This window comes from Plodia interpunctella, chromosome 1, assembly GCF_027563975.2.
Source record: "Plodia interpunctella isolate USDA-ARS_2022_Savannah chromosome 1, ilPloInte3.2, whole genome shotgun sequence".
NCBI lineage: Eukaryota > Metazoa > Arthropoda > Insecta > Lepidoptera > Pyralidae > Plodia > Plodia interpunctella.
The window spans coordinates 9,878,019-9,905,512 of record NC_071294.1 but is presented as its reverse complement, the minus strand read 5'-3'; the positions used below and the strand labels follow the sequence as shown (position 1 = coordinate 9,905,512).

General features: G+C 34.0%; 1 protein-coding gene across 1 annotated transcript; it reads right to left on the bottom strand.

Annotated features, from left to right (window-relative positions):
* Nucleotides 1-529: 529 nt before the first annotated feature.
* LOC128683417 (uncharacterized) lies at nucleotides 530-27,146 on the bottom strand. Its single transcript, XM_053769050.1, has 5 exons — nucleotides 27,139-27,146; nucleotides 26,845-27,000; nucleotides 23,698-23,737; nucleotides 10,137-10,258; nucleotides 530-2,392 (listed from the first exon to the last, which is right to left on the bottom strand). The coding sequence occupies exons 1-5, from the start codon at nucleotides 27,144-27,146 to the stop codon at nucleotides 2,383-2,385; spliced, it is 336 nt and encodes a 111-aa protein (XP_053625025.1). The 3' UTR covers nucleotides 530-2,382.
* Nucleotides 27,147-27,494: the final 348 nt, after the last annotated feature.

Below are 27,494 nucleotides of genomic sequence, written 5' to 3'. Positions count from 1 at the left end.
TAAATTTATATTCTTTTTCCATTGAAAATAGGAGTGGTAATGATGGTGTATAAACATATCTTCTGATACTGAATTTATTTTATAATAATATAGTTACATAATCACATGTTTCTTATTATACTCGTATATGGCCGCTGGTGAGACGGATACAAAAGGCCCTTTTCCACCGACCACATCAGAAATAATAAAGGCTTTTAAGGTACATATACAATGTACGCACACCGAGGTTGTGGATTCATTAGGAGATGGCAATCGAGCGGCCACAGCTGCGCAATTAAAGTCAATGAATAGTACGAAAGCACATCAGGACATTTATTATAGCCAGTTGCTAGACTATGCACTGTCAACTCTGAAATATGTATATTGACGTCTAGATGACGCTAGTAGTTTGTAGCTTTGAGAATAATTAACTTAGGATATCACATGCAAAAGTGTATAGGAGGATGTAATTTATGGATAAATATTTTTCTAAGTAGAAGACTTACCTATAAATGATAGCATAATTAGCAGTTCCAGTAAAACAATATCATATCAAAAGTACAGTATTTTAATATAATGCATAAAAGATAAACATCTGTATATCTGTTCCATGCAGACCACGATTATTAAATGTCAACGGACTTGCTCAAAGCAATAATAAAATTAATTAATAAGTAAATAACCAAGACTTATTTAATTAAAACTTAACTTTTAACACATTAATGTTAGATCGAACAATTTGTACTGATTTTTATTAGAAGTCTAAAACATATTAAGTACTTCTTGAATATCATTGCAATATAACAAATTAAATCCAGGTGCAATATGTTTTATATAAATCAAGGTATACGAATTAGACTCCGCACGTACCACGCTGGTTGAATACCAGTTACTAGTCGGTTAATTAAACAAGATGTCGCCACTAGGATAAACTTCTATACGAACAAGTGTTAATAGTTAGTATTAATACAAGTGACAGACATACACGGTGGGTTGCGCCGGTCCACTTTGACGTTAAGTTTAACCTGCGCAGAATAAAGTACGCCATTTTATATAATCGGCGACGGCGCTACATCGGATCAACATCAGAAAAATAGAAAGAAAAAAAAACAAAGAAAAGAAAACTCTAATCGGAAAAAGGAGTAACGTCAAATGAATAATTCCTTCAATTTCTACTTTTATCCATAAGATGTGAATGATATAGATAAATCTTTGTGATCAAAATTCTAATCTCATGATAATCAATTAAGTCGAAAAGCGATCACGAATCGTGATGATGTGTCCGTTGTTATTCATAGTCGTTAAAAATCTCTTCAATTTAAATACCTTCACGCAACCAAACGCACACATTTAATTATTCGGTGCTTAAAATGCTCAGGATGTCAATTGGTGTGTGAAGTTATTTTGGTATTCTTCTCACCAAAATGGTATTCTTCTCATCAAAATAAAAAAAATATATATTTAAACTCCGTTTTTTCTTACAAGGCTTATTAAGCAAACAATTTGACCACATCCCTTTATGATTTAAGAGCATTATACATTGAAATAGACATTTTCATTATATTACTTCACAATTGAATGAATATTTTGCAACTAAAGTCTACTACTGTGAAGATAGTCTGCATATATATACCGTAAGAAACCCATAACAACATTAAACTTATTTTTAAACAAATTCCTAAACAAACTACTCGTAACACTAATATTTTGCTGTAAAATTGTGGAAATAAAATTGTATTTATTTAATAAAGCAGCAAGCAAGCATTATAGATAGCATTGATAGGGCTAATACTGATAAAAGTGTTTTATTGCTTAACAAAACATATAATGTAGTGTATTCACAATCCATTTATTGAAATAATCCCCTCGTAGTTAATTTTACATCTAATATTTAAAGAATATGAAAAGGATCAATGATTGATATCATAAATAAATTAGTTTTAACAGAAACACGATTTCACTTTGGAATTAAATCACGCAGTGAAAGATAATTCCGATCTCTCTGTGTGTTTAGTTGAGATTTAGATCGAAATCGATTTGCGAATCGATTTTATAGAAAACATATCGATAGGTCTAGAAATAACACGTGTCGGCAACACGGATGCTGTCGACATAAATTGAAAAGTTTCTTTAATCCTGATTACTAGTCAGTATGCTGATAAATGACAGTAAATACAAATTAGTAATGTTTATAGGTATTCTAAACACCATCCATTGTGTGACACCTTTTTAGAGTTGCAATAAATGAATCATTATAGAACTTTTTATATAGATATCATGTGATAGTTGGCACATAAGCCTTTCAGTGTATTTACTCACGCAAGAACCGTGATTTTCTCAAATTGTTCTGTATTCATCCAAAAGGTGTTAGGATAATGGCCAGATCTCTGTCTAATTGTCCGTCTAATTTAACCTGAAACAACAAAGAAGAAGAATTTAAATAATTTATTCAACATTTAAAACAATTCACAGAGAATAGATTAATAGAAATTAAAGAATCAGTAGATAAGTAAAAAGATTATTATTCTATCAAAAGTAGAAATATATAAGGACATCAAATGATAAATAATATAGGAAAGTAATCCTAGAGAGAATTCATACCTGCAAACCACTGCTAAACAAGACTAGCTATCAATTGAATAGTGCATGCAAATGTACATTGCATCGATCGTTTAGGCGGGCCCCAATAAATACAGCCTTATCGGACACCGTGGTGATAAATCTGGCTATCTGATAATAGCTTTATTTATCTGTGAGTCTCATCGTCGACGTATAATCACCGGTATAGTGGATATCATACGAACAGATAAGAGGTGGACATTTTCAGCGCGAGCTTTCGGATATTCTGCGAAGTGTTAATGTCTAATGCCTTTAGTATGTTTTAGTATATGGAAATCATTAAATTATTAAATTGAACTGGGCAGGACACCTAGAACAGATATACACTACGTCAAAGTGATATTAAATGGTAGAGCCTAAAAATAAAAAATAGCCAGACGATACTTATAATAATAGTTGCAGATCGATCATGGATGAGAGAGACTTATGCAGAAAACAAAAAGCTGAATAAATTTATATGTTTATAACTTTTGGCCCCTTAAAAACCTTCTTAATAAGTAATTGGTTGGATATCGAATATCCACATATTAGCGAATCGTTTGGAATTGTAAACTTTTCATTTCGCCCGCTACATATTGTAAAAATATGTCCTCTTGTCTCTTAATATGAACGAGCTGAACTCAAAAACTACCAGCCGAATTTTTACGTTTTTCACCGACACATAGTGATTCAGATTTAGGTGTATAATTTTGTTAGGTTTTATACCCGAGCAAAGTCAGGATGGACGGCTACGTATAAAACATATATGAATAGGTAAAATAATTTCAATTAAGTATTATGAAATCCGAGGTGCTCCGTCGTGGTTGACAAAAAGCCATAAAGAAAATGATTTTGTGAGTTCTAGATATGACAACTGGTTGGTGAAGTTTATACGCAGCAGGATCTGATAGCAAAGTTAAATATCCAACCTGGATGAAATAGAGAAAAGTAATGAATAGTTTCCGTACCTAACAGTAACGGTTATAGCTATCACAATATAGAAGTTGATCATATAAATCCAAGCAACCAATGCAATCTCGTCCCTCATTAAGTTTTACTATCCACGACCTGCCATCGCGGAGGTAAACTATGCCTGACGTTCCCGGATATGTCTGAGTTATACTGGTGTACTTGGTGTAATTCAGTTGTGTCACATTCGTACAGTACACACAGTTAAACAATAGTTCATACAGTCATCGCCTACCTTTCAGCGAATTCATAATGGTATACCTTACGCTGGCTCCACATTATCGCGGAACAGTTCGCCGAACTTTGACAATTCGGCATACATTGCTGGTATTTCATTGCGTTAATAAATACACCGACATACAAACTGCGCAATGTTTCTTTGCATTCGCGTCGGATTGCGGAATAATGGACATTTACAATGAAAGTGCACACCATGGACTCGACAACTTAATAATGCACAAGTATGTGCATTTAATTGTATGTCATAATATTAATTTTCTGGAGTGAAATAATAAAATAAGTATATTAAAAACGTGCATACGGCACGTGCGGAATTCTAGTGCTGAAACAGAACTTTCTATCCATAGATTGCTTATATTATACTGTTCTTTCTTTACTACTTAAAGATGACTTCATAAAGTGGTAAGTCTTGTTGTGAATAACTCTTAGATAAATATTTGTCAAATAAAATATTCAATTAGTACTTTTTAGCGCACCACTTGGAATCGCACCGCGTCAAATCTCACATTAACGGTTCTGTTTTTCTCACAAATAAATATATCTGAGGAGCGATTCGAGTTTAAATAAATCCAACAGCACCTCAAGCTAAGTAATCACTAGTAAGGTTTTTATTTGAAGAATTTGAATCTTTATATTATAATTACAATTCTTTAAAAGAAATACACTTCATCATAGCAATACTTTATTCCTCGAATCGCACCTAAAAATGATTGATTAATGCGCTAAACGGCACCGTTCAATAGAATAAAGTATTTATTTAGAGTATACATATTCATAACAATCAATGACAATATAAACTAACAGAAATAATTTTGCGTGCAACAGAACTAAGTTTTAACAAACTTAAAAATCGTGGCGCTAAACGGAATACTTTAAGCATATTATTGGTGCGCCAATATACTGAGAGGTGCAAGATCAAGTATTACAGCCACATTCCTTGAGCATTTATTTATGATAAAAGTACTTATTAAGTCAATAAAACATAAATTACTTATAACTATTTGTCTGCACAAATAGCTTTTAGCGTTTTTTATATTTTATTGACATAAAATAACGTTGACTCTGTGATCAACATAATTTTATAGTGGCGATAAACCTAATTTTCTATTTAAAAGGTTACGGTACAATATAAATGCTATAATTAAGTATTTACATAATAAATATATAATAATACCTCAATTCCTCAATTTTGTTTGTCAACAAACTTGCTCGATTCTTTTAAATTACGTGATATGATTTTGATTACGGTGATTACGTACAGCTAAAGTTTTCAATTTCCCATTTGTTAAAACAATCAAAATAATTTATTTGCAAGTGCAAACATCTTTTATCTAAATGACAGATCTTGACATTTTTGACTATTACATTTGCAAAGTATTAATCTACTCAACGGGTTAGCGCTGAACCGATGTACTTTTTCAACGTCTACCTCATGAGTAGTCTATTTAAATGAGTAATGTGCACCAGAATGTATGATGTTCTGAATGCTTTAACGATTCGTTTTCAGCTCAGCGGGATCGAGCTACTGGTCGGTAGCGAACCAAATTGGCTGTATATTAGCACCCGATAACTCTTGTAGTCTCATTGAAGCTTTACTAATCTGTAATTTAATACTCTAGAAGATAATTAATTTAATATTGTGGAAACTTATTTTAAATATTAATATTTTTTATTTAGACAACATACCGACATCAGATAGCTCATTTCCTTCGCGAGGGAGATGTTAGGAGCATCCATAGCCGGAGAGCATGTATGACGAGAGTTATGAATATAGAGGAGAGGAGTGAGATTGTCAGGATAGAAATCCCCATATAGAATGCAAGAACGTATGTACAAATACAAAGATTTTCTCACTTTTCTCCTTGACGACATCAAGCCAGCACTTTTACTACCTAATTATTACCATCATTAATTGTGGGTTAGATCTTGCGCTAACTATTCCATAAGACCAAGTAAACTTTTCTTGGATAAAGACAGTCTATTGAAGCGCCGAACGCGTATGAGAGATATTAGTGTAGAAGAGAAGGGAACTACAGAATCGTAATAAGGCATAACTAAACGGTGTGGTAATAACATGTATAAGCATACCTCTACTTTAAAGGCTTTGTATTACTTGCATGTACAATGGTAATTCATAATAATATCTACTATCTGAACTTTCTCTGTATTTAAAACAATACGCCTGGTTTACGGCTATATGGTTGGTCGAATGTGTTTGATTCCACTATGGTCTAAATGCGTCCTCATTTAAATCATCAATGCGCGCTCCATTAATATTTGATTGATTGCTACCATATTTGAAGTTAAAGTGCCGCTCTGATGAGTTATTATGAGATTTGCTTTCAGAAATTGGCCAAATTGGTAATGCAATCCATTCATACACCTATCAAAATAATGTATTCATATTTTTAAGTGTGTGAAGTCAGTACTTTAACCAGATTTGAAAATATCTTCTAGACTATTTAGGCAAAACTAATTTATTTGTTATAATGATTTATCTTCTTAGTTTATGGACGCGCGGCTGGCGTTATACCACAATGCCCCTTAGCCACCTCATACGAAATCCACGGAGTGGATTATGGCGTGTCACAAAATGGGGGCCATTAAAAAAGAATCTGGAATTGAACCTACGCCCCTGTCTATCCGGGACAGTGCTTTTAAATTGCCGAGGCACTGTACTACATTGCCATATTTAGGCAAGAGGTTGGTAAGTAACCATTAAGAAAATCGGTATTATAAACCGAATTTAATTTATCAAATACATATCAATTTATCAAGATGCTAATATCGAATTGAGTTTCTCCTATTTCGATTCGAAGTCGGTAGAGGTGAACTGTAAATTTACATACGGTGAAGTTCAATTGAAATGATAATGAACATGGATTTATTTTATATTCAGTTTGACTTATACAATAACAGTTTTTACTACACTACTTTTTCTAAGTATTGGCCCTGTACTCTCTCTGCCTCAACTGTTTTCCCGGTTGGTTAGTTTTGGGCATGTAATAGAGTAACTGTGTAATATGAAACCTAAAAAAATAAAATCTTTCTTTCTCATTTCTTTATCATTCATCTGTCACTCCTCCTCACGACTTCTGCATCCTTACTTATCAGACCATTGGTACTTATATCCTCATTGATCGATCAAGCACTTGCTAAATTTATTTGCGTTTGAATAAATTTTAATATCTGGATCAAAGTGGAAGGAACCTGCAGGTCCATAAAAATCGTATAGTACGCTGGACTGGTTGACTAGAACTGGTTTTATTCCGAGCAACGGCCGATGACATAATGATCCCAAATAGATTTATTGTATCGATACTTTTATTGTTACAATTTATCGGTTTTAAAGTATTCCAATGCGATGTTAATGACCGTATGCGAATGTTATGAGATCGTTGATGGTTTTATTACTTTGGAATACAATGTTTGTTAGTTTATTTATTTAAAAAAACTTGGTACCTAGATTTTTACCCGTTTATCCCAAAAGAAAAGTATTTTTTTTTTGAAGATGTGATTTTGAAATCTGTCTCTATGTCACAGATGTAAGAACATTTGTAATGATCTTAAATCTCTGCTTTATGTCCTTTATAACCCTAGACATTTCAAGAGCAGAAAATAGATTGAGTAGATAAAACTTGAAGAGGTACCAAAGAAACATACAAATTCACTTTTCCAAGTTGGGGTGGCTTATAATCAAAAGTATTAAGATAAATAATCTATCTCACAAAGATTGAAATCATAGTTTATTTGTTTGTCCTTTGTATTCTTATACCTATACAGGATGTTCTGATGGAATCCCAATATTCTTCCCGAGGAAGAAACTGCGGAGTACAGCTATACCTATTGGCTATAGTTACAGTATTATATTTGTAATGTATCATTTTTGTACAGACAGGGTCATTCCTCTCTCTCTTTCATCTGCACATTTTCCGGTTGCGTTCTAAGCGGTGAAGCCAGGAAGCCCGGGGTCGTCAAGAAGCCCGTAAAGATTCGGCTGTAATTTTACATCCGCCTACCTGCCTGACGTCAACCCTTATTGTTGCCTATCATCATCCTCGGCTGTGAATCCCTTAGTTGCGTCGTACGACACCAACGAGAGAATATGGAGGTCTTATTCTAAGGCGGAACCACACGACACGCCACAGCCACGTACCATTCCAAATAAGTCTATTGTCCAGGTCACTAACGTAGAAGTCTAAACACCACCGTTCTACTTGAATAATAGTCTAATTTATGAGAAAATACTACCATATTCAGATCTTCATAGAAATCATTATAAAGTCATCATGGTAGATGGAGTCATTGAACCACAATTTAATCCTTAACAAATTGCGGAGAGATTTAAGTGTCGCAATTCAGGTATAATCAATGACAAAAGAATGTAACTCGATTCGTCACTTAGGCACACTAGCCACATATAGTCAAGAGCTTGGTCGTTCATAGCTAGGAAATTCGAAATATATTTCGCAGTCAACACAGCAAACATGTTCTTACCGCGGGTTTCCTTGTACGTGACCATTATAAACATAAGCAGCTTACAGCCTGACAGATTAATCTCAATTTATGAACAGAAAATTGAGCACTTTCGTCAGGTTCTATAAGAGATGCTATGTCTAACGTTTAAAGCTTAAGAGAATATACCTTTAAAAGAGATAAAGTTTAATTACACGGATTTAAAGATTTATATTTTTGTATATAATATAGTGTTAGGTGGCACCTCTTGATTTCGAAATAGTACATGTAATGTGCCCTTTGGATGGATTAACACAAAAAGAAAAGAAATCAAAAATTAGGATTTGTGCTTCCTTCAAAAATTAGCCTTTGGCCACCACTTATGCAAAACACATAATGCCATAATTTTACAATGGGCTCAAAAGCGCGATTCAAAATCATTAGTCCCATATTAACACCGCACGCTAATACGTTTTTAATCTTATCGTTTTAGATTGCTGTAAAAAGTTTAAAAGGGCAATTTTCTGAAGCCCTGATGTAAAAACGTCAGTTGCCAAAAAGGATAAAAAAACGCGCATATGGCAGCTACTTTTTGTTACTTTACACGGAATTAATAAAGAGAGGTATGTAATTGGCGCATGAGAAGAATCGTTCGAGTTTATTCTCGTCTGAAAAGGGACCGGTTTTGGAACTTCGTATAAACAAAGATTACGAATGCAGAACGTATTTTTTTTTTTATGAAAATTCTGTCAAAGAAATAAATAACCTAGAATAAAAAATGACATGTCTAAAAACCCTCTCGATTCACGTAACTTTTCACACAAATAACTAACCAAAAATTGACATGCCGTGCTACCACAAATAGAAACACACGTCAAAATATTTATTACACATGTACAAATTAAGTCACAATAGGGATTAACGGTCAATTTGAAAAAAAAGGCCCTCGTAATTGGTATACTAATAAAAAATGTCTATTTCTTTTACCCCAGCTTTTGCCTTCACCCAGAAAGTGGCTGTGGCCAAAATCTAGTGTATTCAAACCTTAACATTTGATTGAACACACTCTAAAATCAAAAATACGTGATTATTAATCTTATACCTATAAACATTATTATGCTATAAATAACCTATACATGTGACAAAACCAATCACCGCAAATCAATACACGTAATCTTTAATTACATGTCTCAGGGTCATGTACCCCGGCTAGAGGTGTGAAGCCTACATGGTACTATAGTATGACTCATGCGCACATGGCCAGTCGCCATGAACGGAGGCCTTTATTCTAGAAATACATTATCAAAGTGTATAAAAACGGATGCGGTTGCAAATCAACCTACACTGCGTTATTTGTATGTGAGCTTTTTATTGCCGCACGAAAAAATCCGGCAATCCATATCTTCCCATGGATTTCGTTGAAAGCAACTGAGATGTGAAAATGTCTTGCCAGGTAGGCAATACATTCCCACACAGGACAGTCTTAATTTTAAAAGTGGACTTCAAGACTGCAGCCGAGTGAAAAATTGTGTTACTATTAGGTTATTACGTACTAATACATTTTATATTTTAGGAATAGAGCACCAGTTTGGATGCATTTGGATCTTCACGTATTCTTTAATACATCTGGATACAGCACATAAAAATGTGTGGCCTCTTATATCTTCTAACTTTTTGTCTACAATAGGAGGTATTTAGTCGTTTTCAGTTCAATTACATTAGTTTCGGTGTAAATGAAAACGGAATTTTACAAAAGTGGGATGAAAAAATGGGATGTAACCGGAAAGTCCCAAATAATCATAGAAATAATAACAAAAAAAAATAAGCTTGAAAAGAATCGCGAGTGTTGTAAACTTTTGGCAAAAAAAAACACAAAACGACCATATTGTACTTACAGCCATTGATATAAAGTGGTCTGAGATTGTTTATGACACGGATTGCAGGAGGTCGTTGACCCCGGCTCCCGGGCGCGGCTTCCCTTGACAGGTTGTACAGGTCCTTCTTTAGGAATCCGCTTCTGGAAAAGACAGTTAATTCGTTATTTTTTTTTATTTGAAATAATTTACATCCAAACATCTCCAAGTCTTTATTGGCCCCGCGGCTCGAGAGTACATGTGTTACAGACGTGTACATACAAACAATTTACGCCCAAACTCGATTAGAGACCTACGCTCGGTCGATAAAATAGTTTTGTAGTTTATAAGTAATCGAGAAGAAAGTAAAGAAAATACCTATGTCAAGTTAAGGCTCAATTTATATATTTCCCTCTACTTATCACCTCATAAACAGGTTTCACAGTAATTTAATACGGAATCACCAAAGCGAGATCTTAAAAAATTAAAAAAGTATGAAAAAAATGGTGTGAAGCAAGAATTAAGGTTCAAATTAGTCGCGTAACTGCCGAACAAATGGAGTCAAATTTATCCGACACAGCCTTAACATGTCAATAACAAATGGCGCTGGCTGCGCATGCGGCCCTGATCAAGGAACTTATAAACATATCGAGGATTCCTTAAAAAATCTTCCTGTGCACTTTATGTGGCTCATATCAACCGACTTTATAAAACGAGCTTTATGTTGGGATACATAATCTCATTAATATATGGAATAATTTTGATGCGATATAATTGTAGTTTGTGACGTGTGGTTCCGTCCTAGAATATTCTAGGACGGAACCACTGCATATCCTCCCACGCCGAGGCAGCTGATAGGCAACAGTAGCAACCCAAGGAGGTTGTAAAATCACAGCCGGTTCTTGCAAAAAAATAAGGTTATGCGCTGTTTCGCAGCGTCGCAGCCCCGAAAGCAACAAGGACCACGCAGAGATGAGAAAGAAATTATAATTGCAGAAAGTGGGTTTATGTGCAATGTTGTAGATACTTAGGTATTTTAAACGACGGCTTATTTTGTTTAAACATTTTATCACATAAAAATGTCGTTAACACTGTAATTTCAAATTATGATTGCAACCTTTATTGAGATTATAAGCTTCTCGACCCAGGGATTCATGCTGCGAAGTAGCGCGAACACAACCAATTTCCATTCAGTGACAAATTGACCGTTTATAGTTAATTTAATTTATAAAATATAGTTAATGTAACATTATAAAATGTCGCCGCAATAAATTAAGCGTGTTATTAACTCGTTTTCAATTTACTGGGACCTGGTGTACGTACCGGAAGTTAATGTTTCCAACAATAATACTCACTAACAACCGTTGTTTCGATTAGAAGTATTATTTTCGAAGAATTTACAAATGCAAAAATTTTTTTTGCGTATTTTCATTACCGTTTCTATTTTAATGTGTTAGGATATTATTCCATTCAGAATATTCAAGGAAATGTTTTGTTTTTAATAATGATACATATGTATTACGTATTTTTTCATGTTTTCCAAAAATACCTGGATACATGACAATAAACATGATGACAATCAACGACATTTCAGATAAATATCTGAAATGTCGTCGATTGTCACGGTATTAAATATTTAAGCAAAATAAAAAGGACATATGACAGATAATTAGGAAAATAAAAATATATATGTACAGAACATTGCTCTTTAAAATTATCTTTTAATTAGCCGTCGTAAAGATGCGCCTGAGTTTTCATAAATCGTCCTGCACCGGCAGCGGGTAATTAGCAATAAATGTTAAATAGATAACGACTGCTAATTTGTGTTTGTCTGTTTGTGTCTGATATGGAAGAATAGTCCAAAACTGGACAATTTTAAAACGTTTTAGCCCGCATACTTAATTATTAACTATGTTTTAGCCTAATTTGTTATGTATAGTGTACGTGTAGCCATACTTCCATACGTCCATACTAATATAATAAATACGAAAGTGTCTGTTCCGCTTTCACGACTAAACCGTTGGACCGATTTTGATGAAATTTGGCATGCTTGTAGGTAAAGACGCCTACATTTTTTTTCAAAAATAATCTCCCAAGTGATTATAATAGGGGGTGAAAGTTTGCTTAAAAATCATGTCTGGTTCGCTTTCGAGTTCGTTCCTAATAAAATGAGTATTTTCCGTCATGCACAAACGATAATATTGAAAAAATGGAACGGTTCCACTTTCCGGGAAACAGATTTGAGGCAAGGTCTCCGGGAAGGGGAACGGGAAAAGTTCTGGTTACTTGGATTTGGGAGAAAACATAATCAATTGTAACTATAAAGCTTGTCCAATTGCAAAGGGTCATTCGCAGGCGAAAATTTATCTTAGTACACATTTCGTGCGTCATAATTCAAGACATGAAGTCGTAAGATCAAGAATAATGTTTCAGCCTGTTTAGTTCTCCGAAAGGCGAATGGGCCGTGGGAAATACGAGAATTATCACAATTTTGACTGGACACACTGCTTTAATTTATTTCACACACCTCTCATAACATGAAGTGGGTTGATTTATGTTTGTTTCGCGGGAACAGTCAGCTTTCTAGCATGTTCAGTTGTACAGTCAACAGCACATCAACCTACCAAAATTCATTGCAAACTCGCTATTACCGCGCCATAGAGGTTCATGTTGGGTAACTTGATGTGCGGTGACTGCACGTGTTGCAAGTTGATTTACGTTTAAGTTTAATTTTAATTGTAATTGATATGATGTAGTGTATCGTTTCAAAGACGAATCATGTTATAGAACGTCGTTTATTATAATACTTTATAGACAAATATAGCATTTAAGTGCAGTTTTAATCCTTCAAGCAATAAATAGGTAAGCGCTAACATAAATTCAATAGTCATTCCTCCATTCATTATTATCTATTTAAATATTCTTTTACGTAAAGTATATGTAATGTAAATCAGTTAATCAGAGAAAGCAGCAGGCACGTATTTAATTAATCTTATTAAAATATATAGGCTAGGCAGGGGTCAACAAGCTCAACGTGACTGCCTTAGCAAAACGTTCACATTGTCCAAGTTACAGGCGAGTCGGTGCTTTGCTTACAAAATTTTTGCACTTATTTTTATGTAAAATGTAATAAAACGCACGACAGTAGAAACGGCGTGTGGTTCCGCCCGAGAATAGGACCACTACATAACATCCCGTGGATGTCTACGCGTTTGATAGCATTAGAGGGCTGATGTGAGGCGTGCGGCCGGTTATAAAATCATAGCCTAATCTCCCAAATTTAATCGCAATTTTTTTACGCAAACGCTGAGTTTTGAGGCGTCACAGCTCCGAAAGCGAGGATGAGAAAGAACACGACAGTAGAGTGGGTGGAGTTGGAGCTAATTTAGTTTAAAAATACTCAAAATTTTATTTACGTACCTTGTACTATGATGTATTCTGTGGTAGGTAATACCTGAATGATCTCTAGTGAATAAAGCGGATTTTACATGAGGTTTATTCGCTCGCCCAATATAACACACGTTACTTTTGCATGGCTTTCCGAGCTTCGCTTTTACTGTGAGATTCACGACACATAATCTTCTAACATACACGACTGTTCTGATGATAAACCTGACAGTACTTCATTTGTTAATAATTAACTGATGTTTATTACAATTGAAAAGACAGAAAAGGGAAGGATAATAATGAAGAAGGTTTAGGGAGAAAATATGGAGTGATTGGATTCCAGGGCGGAACCACACGCATGATAATTTCCTAAGTGTTTCTAACTTATGGTAAGTTTGTTGATAATCATAAGAATGCTAGCAATGTCACTATTATCAAGGCGTGTTAAGGAAAGTCACCTACAGGAAACGGGAGCCCGGGGCTGGCCAGGGACCGGTCCGGCGGCGGTTCGGACCGGTTGCCGTCCGTTTCCCGGCGGAACCATACCTATGTATGACTGCCCTACAGTATGACTTCTATTAACACTCGTTAGAACGAGTATTCGCTAGTTGTGGAGAAATATTTAGATATTATTAGCGGCCCGTCTCGGCTTCGCTTGGGTAAAAACATAATAAATCATACCCCTAAACCTTCCTCGCGAATCATTCTATCCATTGCTGAAAACCGCATGAAAATCCGTGCAGTAGTTTTTGAGTTTATTGCGAACAAACAGACAGAGGCGGTAGAGGACTTGTTTTATAATTATAATATGTGAGTAAAAAGTGAGTTTGGTCCAAAGGAAACGGTCAAATGCAATACAATGTATATAAAACTGCAACTGCAACGAAACTGCAATTTCTTTTTACTTGAGTTTCTGCCATATATTTATTGTTAACTTTATTACAAAATCAAAATTTAAAGCCTGAAACTCATTCTACCAGTCGTGATACAGAGAGACAAGAATTTTTTACTCACACACACGTTTCCGACTCGAAAAATATTATTATAAACAGTCATAGGATCTTGATTCCTGAAAAAGTCCTCGTTGGAAATGTTTTTCAATAATGTCGATAAAAATATTATCTAATACTTGTCAAAAACTAATATTAATTACATAAACAATCTATTTACGTTGCAAATACTTTTATTTATGTTGTAAATACTTTTATTTTTTTAATATATATCGTTGTTTCTAATATCTGTCAAGTTATATTTTGCAATTAAATTATGTCATCTATTTATAAAACGAATCAATATCAAATGTATTATAACCTTAGTTCAAATGGTTAAATATTTATATATAAAATTAAAATTGGTTATATAATAAACATAAAGTTGGTCAAAATAAGATTCTCCTTAATTAAAAATCTCGATGAACATGTCTGACCGGCTCGTCCGCCATTTCCACAGTTTATCAGCAAAATTGAATGAACACTGTGGATGAAAGTCGCCATGATGTCATAGAGGTCAGAGGTCGAAGGTCAGGTCAATAAAAAAAGCGTGGGCACAACTATTACTGCCCACACGACATACTGATGGTTTAATCATGAAAAGAATCATTAAGATTAGATGATTCATTCTGGTGTAATCCGTACTAATATTGCAAATCCAAAAGTCTGTCTGTTCGTTCGCGACTAAACCGTAGGGCCGATTTTGGTTTGCACGTAGTTATAGACCTTCGTTCAAACATAAGCTAATTTTTTATTCAAAAATCAACCCCCCATATGAACCTTCACCCCCCTTACAAAATGGGGGTGAAAGTTTATGAAAATCATGTTTGTTCCGCTTTCACAGATAAATTCACGCGGGCGAGGCTGCTGGCAAAAGGTAATAAAATATTCTAGAAAGGTCTGCATGGCTTATAATTATGTTATTTACTTAGTAGAATGTCGTTTAAATTCAGTTGAATTGATTATAATTTTCCGTCAAGACTTAGTTTGAAAATCATTAAAATTATGACAAACTACCAGAAGCATCAAAAATCATAAATTCTAATGGCGAGTACTTAGCAGGCGGTAGTCGGTTCCAAGAAGCTGGCAACATTAACGGCATCATTCCCACGTGTCAGTAGACGTGCGTACGCGCATAGAAATGCACAGGTCGTGACCTCTATGTTTTTACACTATTCTTTTTTAACCGCCCACACTCTAATACTTTAATTTTAATAAAATAAAGAACAAAATTGCTTGCAAGATTATACCATTAGTAAAGAAAATGGATAACTGGTTAGGCAATGCAAATCACCTATTTTGTAATTTTGTCAGTCACTCATACAAATAACGCATATTTATAGTTACAGTGGGAATAGTAAATTTAATGGATTACTAATTTATATGACAAAAATATGTAAATTTCCTAACAATTAATAATATTCTTTCATCTCTACCAGCTCTCATATTTATTAAAAAGTTAAAGCATACTTTAGGCTAACGTATGTTTTATCACTATCGCTCTTTACAATATTTGACTTTGACAATACAGATAAAACGTACTTTAACTTAATGATAACTTTTGGTTTACCTTTGTTATTAATAATAGGGAAAAAATCACCAAACTCGGTTTTAAGATATATCTTTAATCTTCTCCATCGATATTTTCAATTTTGGAATGGCCAATATTTTTTCTTTTTATTGATCTATGGTCAATATTTTTAATATTGTTCGAATTTCGAATTAAGTATTCGAAAAGGCAATTTAACTGAAATTCGAAAATCGAACTTCTCTTTAGCCAATGGCGAGGTTCAAAGGCCGAACAAAATAAACAGTTACTTTACCAAATTGATTACCCAGCTCCACACGCCTGAAGAGGCTCATCAAACGTCGAACTGACATAAGTGTTGAAATCTTTTAACTCGATCGTAATTTAATGCAAAGCAGGGTCGCGACCCGCCGATCTGAATTGAATACATCGGAAAAGGGTGACCAACTAAACTTTAAAAAATAGACACATATATTATATACTCAATTTAATTGTCACCTCGTCCGTGACTCCTTCGCAGTAGGTCTATTGAAAATCAGCGTAGTAGCTGCAGTTAACTGGTATGTCTGCAACATATGCTGAATGCTGTTTGGCGAAATGAACCCGCAGCACATCATATAAGACAACTTTTCTTACCCACTTGTATAAATCGATTTCTATCTACTTGTTTGATATAGTTTTGTGTTGTGGTGTTTAAGTTATGACAGTAAACGTTCATTCATCATCATATATTCATTTACTTCGTATATACGAGGTTGGCTATATTATATATCTTTTTTATTATTTTTTTTTTTTAATTAGAAGTTATATCTTAGCACTTAATGGGAGAGTCCACTGTAGAAATGTGGCATGAATATACTAATTTAATATTATTTTAAATTTATTAAACAATCAGGTAAAGTTAAGTATGGTGTTTTATCTTTCGGCAATTAACGACTTAAAATGTTGGAATGAAATATGTTTGTCAGTGTCGATACACACACGAGATATTTCCATCTGACATCTCTGGCGACTAGTCATGGGAAATTTCAGTTAAAATGCAGTCGTGTCCGGTTTTTTTTTCAGCAAATTGTCACCCTACTCACAAATGTAAAACTACACATACTTACCTGCATGGATGATACGTTAAAAAAGAATAACATTTTCCTCCCGATGCAGTAGCATATCTTAAAAGCAATTCATTTTATTAATTAAATAAACATGAATGTGTTGAATATAACTCACAGTTGTTAATTAAATCTGAAGCTTCAATTTATTTTTAATCACCATATATTTAATTATATATGTTTGTGAAATCGATGCCAGGAAATATATGACGTTTTAAGTTGTGTGATGAATCGACTGAATCGATGGAAGGATAGAAAGTAATATCCCGTCTTACTTTTAATTTGGATCTATTGTGTTTCTACCTTACATAGTGAAAAAGGAAGTACCCCTGTCGTGTCTGTCTCTAAACTCAACATTGCCGGAAGGAATATTGTACGGTTTTCCATATATGTAAATATTTAGAAAATATGTACATTACCTACATTTGGTATGGTAATAATGACAAGGATAAGAATACCTCTTTTTTTGTAAATTTGAGTTTCGAATACGACATTGATATATTTTTATATATATTTTTTTTTATCATTTAGTTCTTAACTTTTAATTTATTTACTGTATTAGTTAAGAATGTTTATTGTTCAAAGAGTTTTAGAATATGGTTTTAGAATATAACAGTGTGGAATATTTAAATATTAAACGTAGATTTGAAAGGTCAACAAAATCATCGACATTCATTATTACAAATTTGGAACAACCATCTATAGCGCCAACCGGAGTTTATTGAAAATATTTTTTATTTTTATTTTGAGGCTAATGCGTCATGACACGACCATTTCTTACAAAATACGTGGGCGTAGCTTATACACGCTGCCTTAATTATTGAGCGCCTTAATAAGCTACTGATTATAATCGATATTATTATGTTGTCGAATATTTTAATAGCACAGTATCTATTATATAATTACTAGTTATAATCAGAGTAATCTTTGAACGAAAATTAAGTGTTCATTTCTTCAAACAAAGTCATTACATTGTTAAGTATCACCTATTAATAATACTATAGTTAATAATCGAGATACAGCGGAATTATCTTGAATAAAACACGCAAAAATACTTTGTGTAAAAATAAACTAAACAAAAATCTCGACACGAAATTTAATCCTCCAAACATCATTCCTTTACCACATTACAAATTACGACATAGACAACCTAAAACGCATAGACAAAAGTATAATCCGTCCATTTTGTTCGCGTATTCTCTCGATCAATCACACCGCTTGAAACCACTTGCGGGACTCGCGGTAATCTTCACGACGACCGTGTGAATGCGGTCAACGCGCGATCAGGGTTCTCATTCCCACTTCGAAATTTGAAAAGGGGAACTATTTTTTCGAGAAAAAGTTTTTTTTTTTAAGTTTTCGGATTTTGTGACAGAAGGAAAAGTATGAAGCCAGGTTATTCTGAACTGTTATTTTTTCCCATTCTTTACTTTAGAGTTTGAAATTTTCAACTATAATTCATGACAGGTCGGTAAGAGCCTAACGTAATTAATATAGGTAAGTACATTAATACGATCGACGAAAATTCGGACCGATTCGGAAATATGTTAACGAACGGTAACCCTATCGCCAAGACAACTGGTCTATATTTTATGGACGGCCAATGTTGCAATTCCATGGGAATGTAGCTAAAGATGAATGATTAAACGTATATTAGAATATTTCACGAATTTGTGTATTCCAACAGTGAAATCGTACAAACGCGCCGCTAACCACGACCTGGTCCATATTTGGTACTATTAACAGCTATTGAAAACTATTGATAACATATTTAATGCGGTATTTTGATTCATTCGTTTCGATTGAGAAATTCTAAACCGATGGATTAATTCTGTTAACGACTACGTTTTTAGTATTCAACACGAGCCTAACCCATAAAGCAGGTAGTAACCAATAGGCAGAGACAGTTATTACGAAGAGCATTTAATAGGTAAATTGACCGCAAAATGCAGTATTGGAGAGATTAGTTTGACATAAATTTATGAGGATGTTTGGTGAAGGAGAATGAAAAAAATTGTAATAGATTTTTTTTTATTTGTGATTGATAAAGATGGTAATATTTAGGACAAATCACACAGATTGGGTTAGCCCGGGAGAAACACGGGTTATCGGGAACTATCTCATACCATACCATATTTTACCATATTTTATTTATAACATATACACTTATAGACGAGATCCAAGACCTAGATCAATCTGAAAAAGATTGTTTCCATCTTATCTTGCGACCGGTAATCGAACCCGGGACCTGTGATGATCATAAGACAAAAGGCAGAGGTCGTCATACCGATACCGACATGAAATTGTCATATATATACAATTGAGACCACAACAAAAGTAAGTCTAGAAGTTTAGACTCTAAATTAAAACTATGTCACCTTTGAAGTTTCAAAATGTACTAGATTTTCCCTCTATACGGTCTATATACGTGTCAGTGACATATAGAGTCTTCTAGACTTTTGTTGTTGACTCAATTGTGAGTTTGTACCTCAATTGTGAGTCTTTTAATGTTGTCATTATCTGGATATATTCTTCTAATTAGACTTCAAGACCTCGAATAATAATTGAATAAATAAAATCAAGTATTGAATAAGTAAAAACAAGTTTAAAGAAGAAATTGTTATATAAATCTCAAGGCAGTATCACAAATTGAGTTTAGACACAACGAACGTGGAGTAGATAAAAAAAAGTAGGAAAGCGAATCCCGGGCCGAGGAGGAGAAACTGGGAATGTACTCAAAGAGAGAGATTGAGAAATTGAGAACAGTAATTAATCTGTAGGCATCTTTATATTAAATACTTTACAACCACCTCTGCGTGATTCACAAAAACTAGACATAATATACAAGGCAATAATAATAACTAAAACTCAGGCCATTACGGTGCACAAACGCATCTATACCCATCTACATCCTACATACATACATTAACATCCTAAACAGACAGACAGGTTGACCCTGAACTTGCTGTGTGAACGAACTCATTTCTAAGTCTAAATGGTCTGTGTTAGTTCTAAGGACGTGACCGAACGTAATATAAAATCGAATGTAGATTAATAAATTAAGCTCTACAGACAGACCTTTACGATTTTTGCTTTCATTAAAATTATGATTATTGTTATTTGCTGGAAATAAACAATTAAAAATAAAACCGTAGATTAGTTCAGTTAGAACTTAGGTATGAGAGCTAACGATTGATCTTAAGAGACACCTAAAATGATATGTATTTTAAATATAAAGACTGGTTAACTTTATCGATAACCACATCAAAAGGGTAACGACTAAATTCATAAATAGAAAATCATGTTGAAATAATTGAGAAAGAACGGATAAATTTCAGGCAGATTACAGAGAAATGACCAAAGATGAGAGAACGAACTTTATAAGCGGGAAATGATAAAGAAGACACTGGCAGCAAACACCTGAAAAGAAAAAATAATATCAACCTGATAATGGAATAAGCTGAAGGCGTGACATCAGCTCCACCATGAGTCCCACGGTTTCACACGACAGCGCCAGAGCTCCGGACTCTCGCCATTGTCTACCATTCCCACGCCAGCCGCCAATGAGAGAACCAGTTCTAATTTAAATCGATTTATGAATAAACTAACTACACTTTCCCAGATATATTTAAAAAATATTTTTTTATCTTTACCGATGTATCTGTAGGTAAATTATGAAAACAGTAATGAAAACTAAAATTTCAATATAAAAGATCGACATGATTGAAATTTGATTTATGATATAGAAAATAGAATCTAGAACATGATTTTAAATTAAGAAACCAACAAAATAAAGAAATTTTAATTTGTAGTTTCCGTTAATAGTTCCAATGAGTGCACTAATAGAATACGTAGTAAGTAATCGATCCATTCCATAAACAACCGGGGCTTCGCTAGCTTGAGTCACGCCGAGCTCATTATTTTCTCGTTTGTCAAGATCAAATGTTCATTTGTCGAGTCTGTTTGTCAGGTAATCGATACAATTTTACACCATAGCCAATTGAATAAGGTATTTAAAAAACTGAATTGCATGTTTACGGAAAGAAATGAAATTACAGATCTTTATCATGTATTTACAACTGCAAACAAAATTAAGTGGTGTATAAAAGAAAATGTATAATAGGTAAATTCGCTTTGCAAGTTTATGACAGATAAAAAATAAATACATGATAACAATTTGTATAATATCATTCGTATAAATTATTTCATGTCAACTACGCATGCGGGCCTAAAATAATAATTAATGAAAACAAAGATATGTACACAGTGAAAACCAATAAACATCCGAGAAAATCCCTCGAACAACAAATCTTATAAATTGGTAACAAATCCGCTCGATAAGTGTTAATAACAACAACACAGAATTTTGACAGACCAAACAATAGACTTGAAGGAATCCGACAAAAGTGCTAACTATCGGCTAGTGTATAAGATAGACATAATAATGAACCCTATCACTTAGAACATAAAGAGCTGATTGATCAGTTACGATGTGTGCATTGTGTAGCACAAAACAGCCATCGGTCAACACTACTAGCCGAGCAAACAAGACCATTGTAGCCCGCATACTTTGTTCAAACATCATCCTCACTCGATATGCTTGGAATTCAATCACATTATTTTTCTTCTTCTGAAGCAACAAGTAGTGTTCAAGAGTTATGTTCTCATATTGAAATAGCATTAACAGTTAAATCTGGAATAGATCCATCCAGCCTCAACAATTTCCCGTAATCTGGCATATATTAATTATATGGGCTGTGGTTATGACGCTTTTGAACCGAAAAATCCCACTTGACACATGAGTTTATATACCAATTTGACTCATGTAACAGTAGTTTTCATCGGCCACCACTTGCTTCCGGCGAAGGACGTTGACAATTTATCATCTAGTGTGCGAAATGGAGAAGGCAATCGCGAATCAATCCAGTAATATTGCCAATAATATTGTATTCAAATTTCACTTAATGAACACGACCTCCAGTCATGAGAAAATACGGCTGTAGAAGCGAATATAATAAAGAAGACATCAACTTCTACATTTTATCACATTGAACGATAAACAAGACATGTTATAAAAAGTTTCTGCGTCAATTTTTTTGAGCGTAAACGAATGAATATTATGAAAATGAATGAAATTAGTATATCGCCTGGTGTTTGAGGTAATACCTTTTTTATGTTAGCATCCGCTTTCGAATATTTTGATAAATATGTCACGTAAATTCATTAACAAGTCCCTTATCTTTCGGCTCGCTGTGTCGACGTCGGTATTTTCCAAATACGACTCAATGAATCACGTTTACTTTATTAGCGTTTCTGCGGGTGTGGTGTTGCCAGTTGCTTATGTTTATTAAAAGCCCTGTACAGAAGTTCATTGACTCCAACCCGTATGTTCGTCACAGTATGTTTTTTTCTCTAGTAAATCGTTTAAAATTGTTTTGTCCTTTTTTAGCCATCTTCCCACCTTCGCTAGAATCTCTACCAATTACCTTTATTAATTCATTTATTGAATGCAATTGCATAATTTAGCTCACGAAACTGGATGACGTGCGGACGTAAGCAAATACCGCCCTTTGCATTCGCGATCTCATCATTAACTATGCAAATTTCATTCACATAGCGTTTAATTCCAGTGTGTTAAGAAAAAATATAATAGGGCTACTTTTTTGGATTCCGTAGTTGATGGATCCCTTATGAGGAGTGATCCCTTATTCGACCAGACCCGGCTTTAAGGTAAAGAACTATAAGGACTATAAGGTAAAGAATTATACATACACCTAAACCTTCCTCAGGTTCCTTCACCGGATCTCTATTGGTGAAAACCATACAAAAATGCGATGAAGTTTGTTGCGTCGCTTCTTCTACACGTATGCGTCTTGACAGTCGACTGTTTTAATTAAATTATAACGTCAATAACGTCTTAGGATGAAATAAAGATTTTTTCATTTTGATTGTATGTACAGTCAACTGCATAATAAATTACTTAGCAGAAACCGCTACTACAGTATTAATTTGGCATAAATAAATCATATATGCAACTTTCTAATTCTGTGGAATTTGGATAGGTTTGTACGCTATTGATTGTACTGCAAGATTCGTTGGAACCTCAATGATAAATTTAAATTCAAGCTTGTCCGATTACGAGAATCTATAACTTCGAGGTGTATCTTGAAGATCGAGTTTCAATTCACGTCACGTCTCCACAAAACGCACGTAATCGCACGTCAGACTAATGACGTGACACGATTGCGTCTGTCACTATATTGACAAATGTTGATGACATTTGTCAATATTACTTATAATACTGGGTAAAGACATTGAACACTTCCAGTGGTCACAGCCAGTGGTATCTCAGATACATCTTTACTTCAAGTAATTTTGTGATTTTCATAGAAAAATAGACGTCAAATTTCAACTGACTTCCAAAAAAGAAGGAGGTTCTATGTTGGAATATGTACAATTTTTCTGAAAGTTCACTGATTTATTTTGTAACGGAAGTAAAAAATTGCAATAAAAACATAGGAAATTAATACAACGAACTGTCAATTTTTCTATGAAAATATTCGGTATAAATTTTAGTGTTATAAGATACATACCCGGGACATAATCATGTGCCTCTTCGTCGTTAACAAGAACCTGTAACAAGAAGATATTACATGTAAAATGTTACACACAAAAATATAATGCAAACATAAAAGCCAAAGAATACGAGTATAATCGTAAATTCTACACATATTAATCCAAGGGATAATATTGTCTATTATTCTATACGTATATTATTCTATATTTATGGTTTTCCGCCAGCTTTAATAAAATGATAATTTTGTTGAAAATATGATTAATTGCGAATAGTCATATAATAGTGTTTGATGAAACGCTTCTTCTATTACTGGAAATATTACTTCAATGTATTCTTATATATTCATTTTTTGTCTTCATCTCTTGATAAAGATAAGATAATAAATATGTTTATTTCGATGTTATTCAGATATCACTAGCATTTATTGAAAACAGCGTGTTTTAAGACATTGACATGACAAGTTGTCAATGGCATGCACCATGGCAATGGAGTGTACGAAAGGGTTGAAAATTTTAAACATTATTAAAATTTGCATCGATATTCTAATCTTATTCTAAATATAATCTTTCTTAACTACAATCATTTCGCATACATTTTACTTATGAGTGTGGAGACGGACGGGTATACCTTTCATTGCGGAAAAAGTACAGGTCCCGCGGAAAATTGCCGCGGAGGAATCCGCGGTCAAATATTTTATAGTTTGTTAAGACAGTAAGTGTTATTAATAGTTTATGTCTAATAAAAAATATAAATATTTGTTTATATATGTAGTGCGGTAATAATAATAAACTGATGCTAGCAAAAGGGTACGGGTGGCTTTGGCCGGCAGTTGGACGACGACGGCTGCGTTTCATATGCACCTGCGCAGACGCCGCACATGCCTCTACCTTTGTGCGCACGTGTCCGAACAGGGCTGTCACTGAACGTTGAAAAAAGAACCATTTATGAAATTTCACAATATGAAGTTGGACATCAAATTAAAGCAATCTGAATAAAATACTATATACATTTTGTTTTTAAATACGAGAATAGGTAGACAAATAAAAACAATAAATCACATAATTAGTTAAGTTTAATTTAAGTTGCATACATACCTAATAAAAAATATAAATAAATACATGTATTTTGTTTTCATTAATTCCGTTCATATTATTTTTTATTGTATTTAATATAATATAACAATTATCAGTTAGTTACTGGTTAAAATAAAATATTAACAATTCTAAACTTGTTCCGATTAAATCAGGTTGAAAGTTTGCTCCAGATTGTTGTAAATACTATTGTAAGCAACCAATTCAAATGTCGCGTTCCAAGAACAATAGTAATTAGCATAAATACTTACAGTATGTTGCTCCATTAATTGTTCAAATAAACTAAATGTTAATTGTTTGAAACGCAATTTAATTTTTAAATAAACGAATTAAGATAACAATGAACGGATTTATATTAGGCACCTATTAAATACTTCCTAATAGGAACCTGAAAGTCTACCACAAACACGTAGCAAGTTACTAACGTCCACATGCTGTCTCCTTTTTAACCCCCGACGCAAAAAGAGGGGTATGTTTGACCGCTAAGTGTGTCTATCTGTCTGTGTACGTGGCACCGTAGCTCATCAACGGGAGTGCCGGTTTGGATGCGGTTTTATTTGATAGATAATTTTTATGCGGTGGTTCATAGATGACGACGACGTTCACGAAATGAATATCGAAAGTCGGGGTTTTTTTAATTTGTCTAACAAATAAACTTGTACCATATCGTGTACGTATCGTTTAAAACAAAAGTGAGAACGTGTGGACGAAATAAATAAATAAAATAAAATGTTTTATTTCAGATTTGCATCCATAGTGCAATGCAGTGCTACGTGTTTTATATGTCATGCTAGCCCCCAGCCCACTTCTAGGACGAGAAAAAACCATACAGTCATTTTTATAGTACTTAGGAACTACAATAGCCCATCTCTATCTCTCATATGATCTCATTTCCCGTCTCATTCCTACTTTTTCTTCTCCACGCACGACCTTCTTTATCCTTATTGGTTAGAGCATTGGCACGCATATCCTCCTTGACAACATTAAGCCAGCAACAGTACATTAACCTACCCAAATTAATTTAATATTCGCCCTTAACATGCTTCAACGAAATTTGACAATCAAGCTTACAAATATTTACCATTCAATTTGTTTTACCATTATAAATACTAATTATTAAAATTAACTAATTTCCGGCTAATTCCTCTTGTCACCTGTAAGTACATTTCCTTGAGAATCCAGTATAATAAAATACCATACAATAATGGCAAAAAGTTTAAACATTTAATCCACAGTCCTTTTCCCCACTCGACATTACGTATGTAATTGTCCAATAGACAATTCAAAATTTGAATTCAGAATTATACAACGGTTCCCATCGTTTTTAAAAATGACAGTGATTAGACGAAGACATCGACCTCACACAGCCAGTATCAAATATCGCTAAGGACAAAGGCATCATATCCATTTACATTTAAGCTTTCCTTATTAACTCTCCAAATGATAAGAAACCTTAACATTAAATTTATCATTCCAAAGAACCCATACGTTTTATGCTTATGCTGGCGATCATTTCAAGTTAGTGGTCCTATACTTTCTTTTTTGACATTTAAAAGGTAGGTCAGAATGAATAAATCTCGTTCTTAATTTAAAATACGAAGCTTTTAAAATTGTGGACAATTCAGTTTATTCGTGAGATATAAATTTAATGTCATCGATCTTCAAAATTTAGGGATATTAATATTTTAGACCTACCTATCTATCTATCTATTATTATAAAGAGGTAAGCGTTTGTGAATTTGTGAGTTTGTATGTTTGAGGCAGGTAATCTCCGAAACTACCGAAACGATTTCAAAAATTCATTCACCATTAGAAAGGTACATTATCCAATATTGCAATAGGCTATATTTTATCTCAAAATTCTCACGGAGGCGAAGAACCGGGTAACATCTAGTATTTAATATTTTTGGCTCACCATCACCAACTAACTCGAGTAGACACGAGATGAGTGCAACCAATAAATCTACTTACAAATCACAATATTTGAAATGTCTTTAACCAACAAAGCGTAGAATTCTATCCTACATCTAAAACTGGTAAATATTAAATTCGAATACAAAATGCCTACTTACTGAAACGATCCACAAATCGCCAAAGGCCTTGGACTTCGTCTATACCACCAGCACTTTTCCGTTACAACTTTATTCGAAATGTTGTACGAACTTGTTCCATTGCCGCACATCATACCACTGCTCACTGACACAACCGACTGATCCGGACGATGGATACTGTACAGAGAAAAACGTTGGAGTTCTAAATGTGAATCGAAATAGTCGTGGTAGGGGCAATCGTCGTTGCGTGTCGAGTAGGTACTGTTCGGAAACAACGTCATGCCAATTACCGTGTTCCTTGATTATCATTCTCACCGAACCATTATCTAAAAATGCCTATTCGTCTACTCGGTGTTACGGTTCAAAATAGTTTGGTGTCGAAATAGGTCCCCTAACTCATTTTAGAGAACTGTCTGGCCAATTAATTTTGAAAAAAGCGGCCAGTGTTTTATTTGATTCATGTGCCGTCGATATGCATGCTAGGAATCAGGTAGATCATTGAATCTAATTTATAAATCATCTTCAAATACGTTCGTCCGTGCCTTTCAGCGAAATATTCTAATCCCTCATGCGTTATTTGCTTATTAGAGCATCTCTACCTCGATTAATATTGTAGAAGCAGGCAAAATTTTACAAAATAACGCGAAAACTGTACTAAATACCGAGGTCGG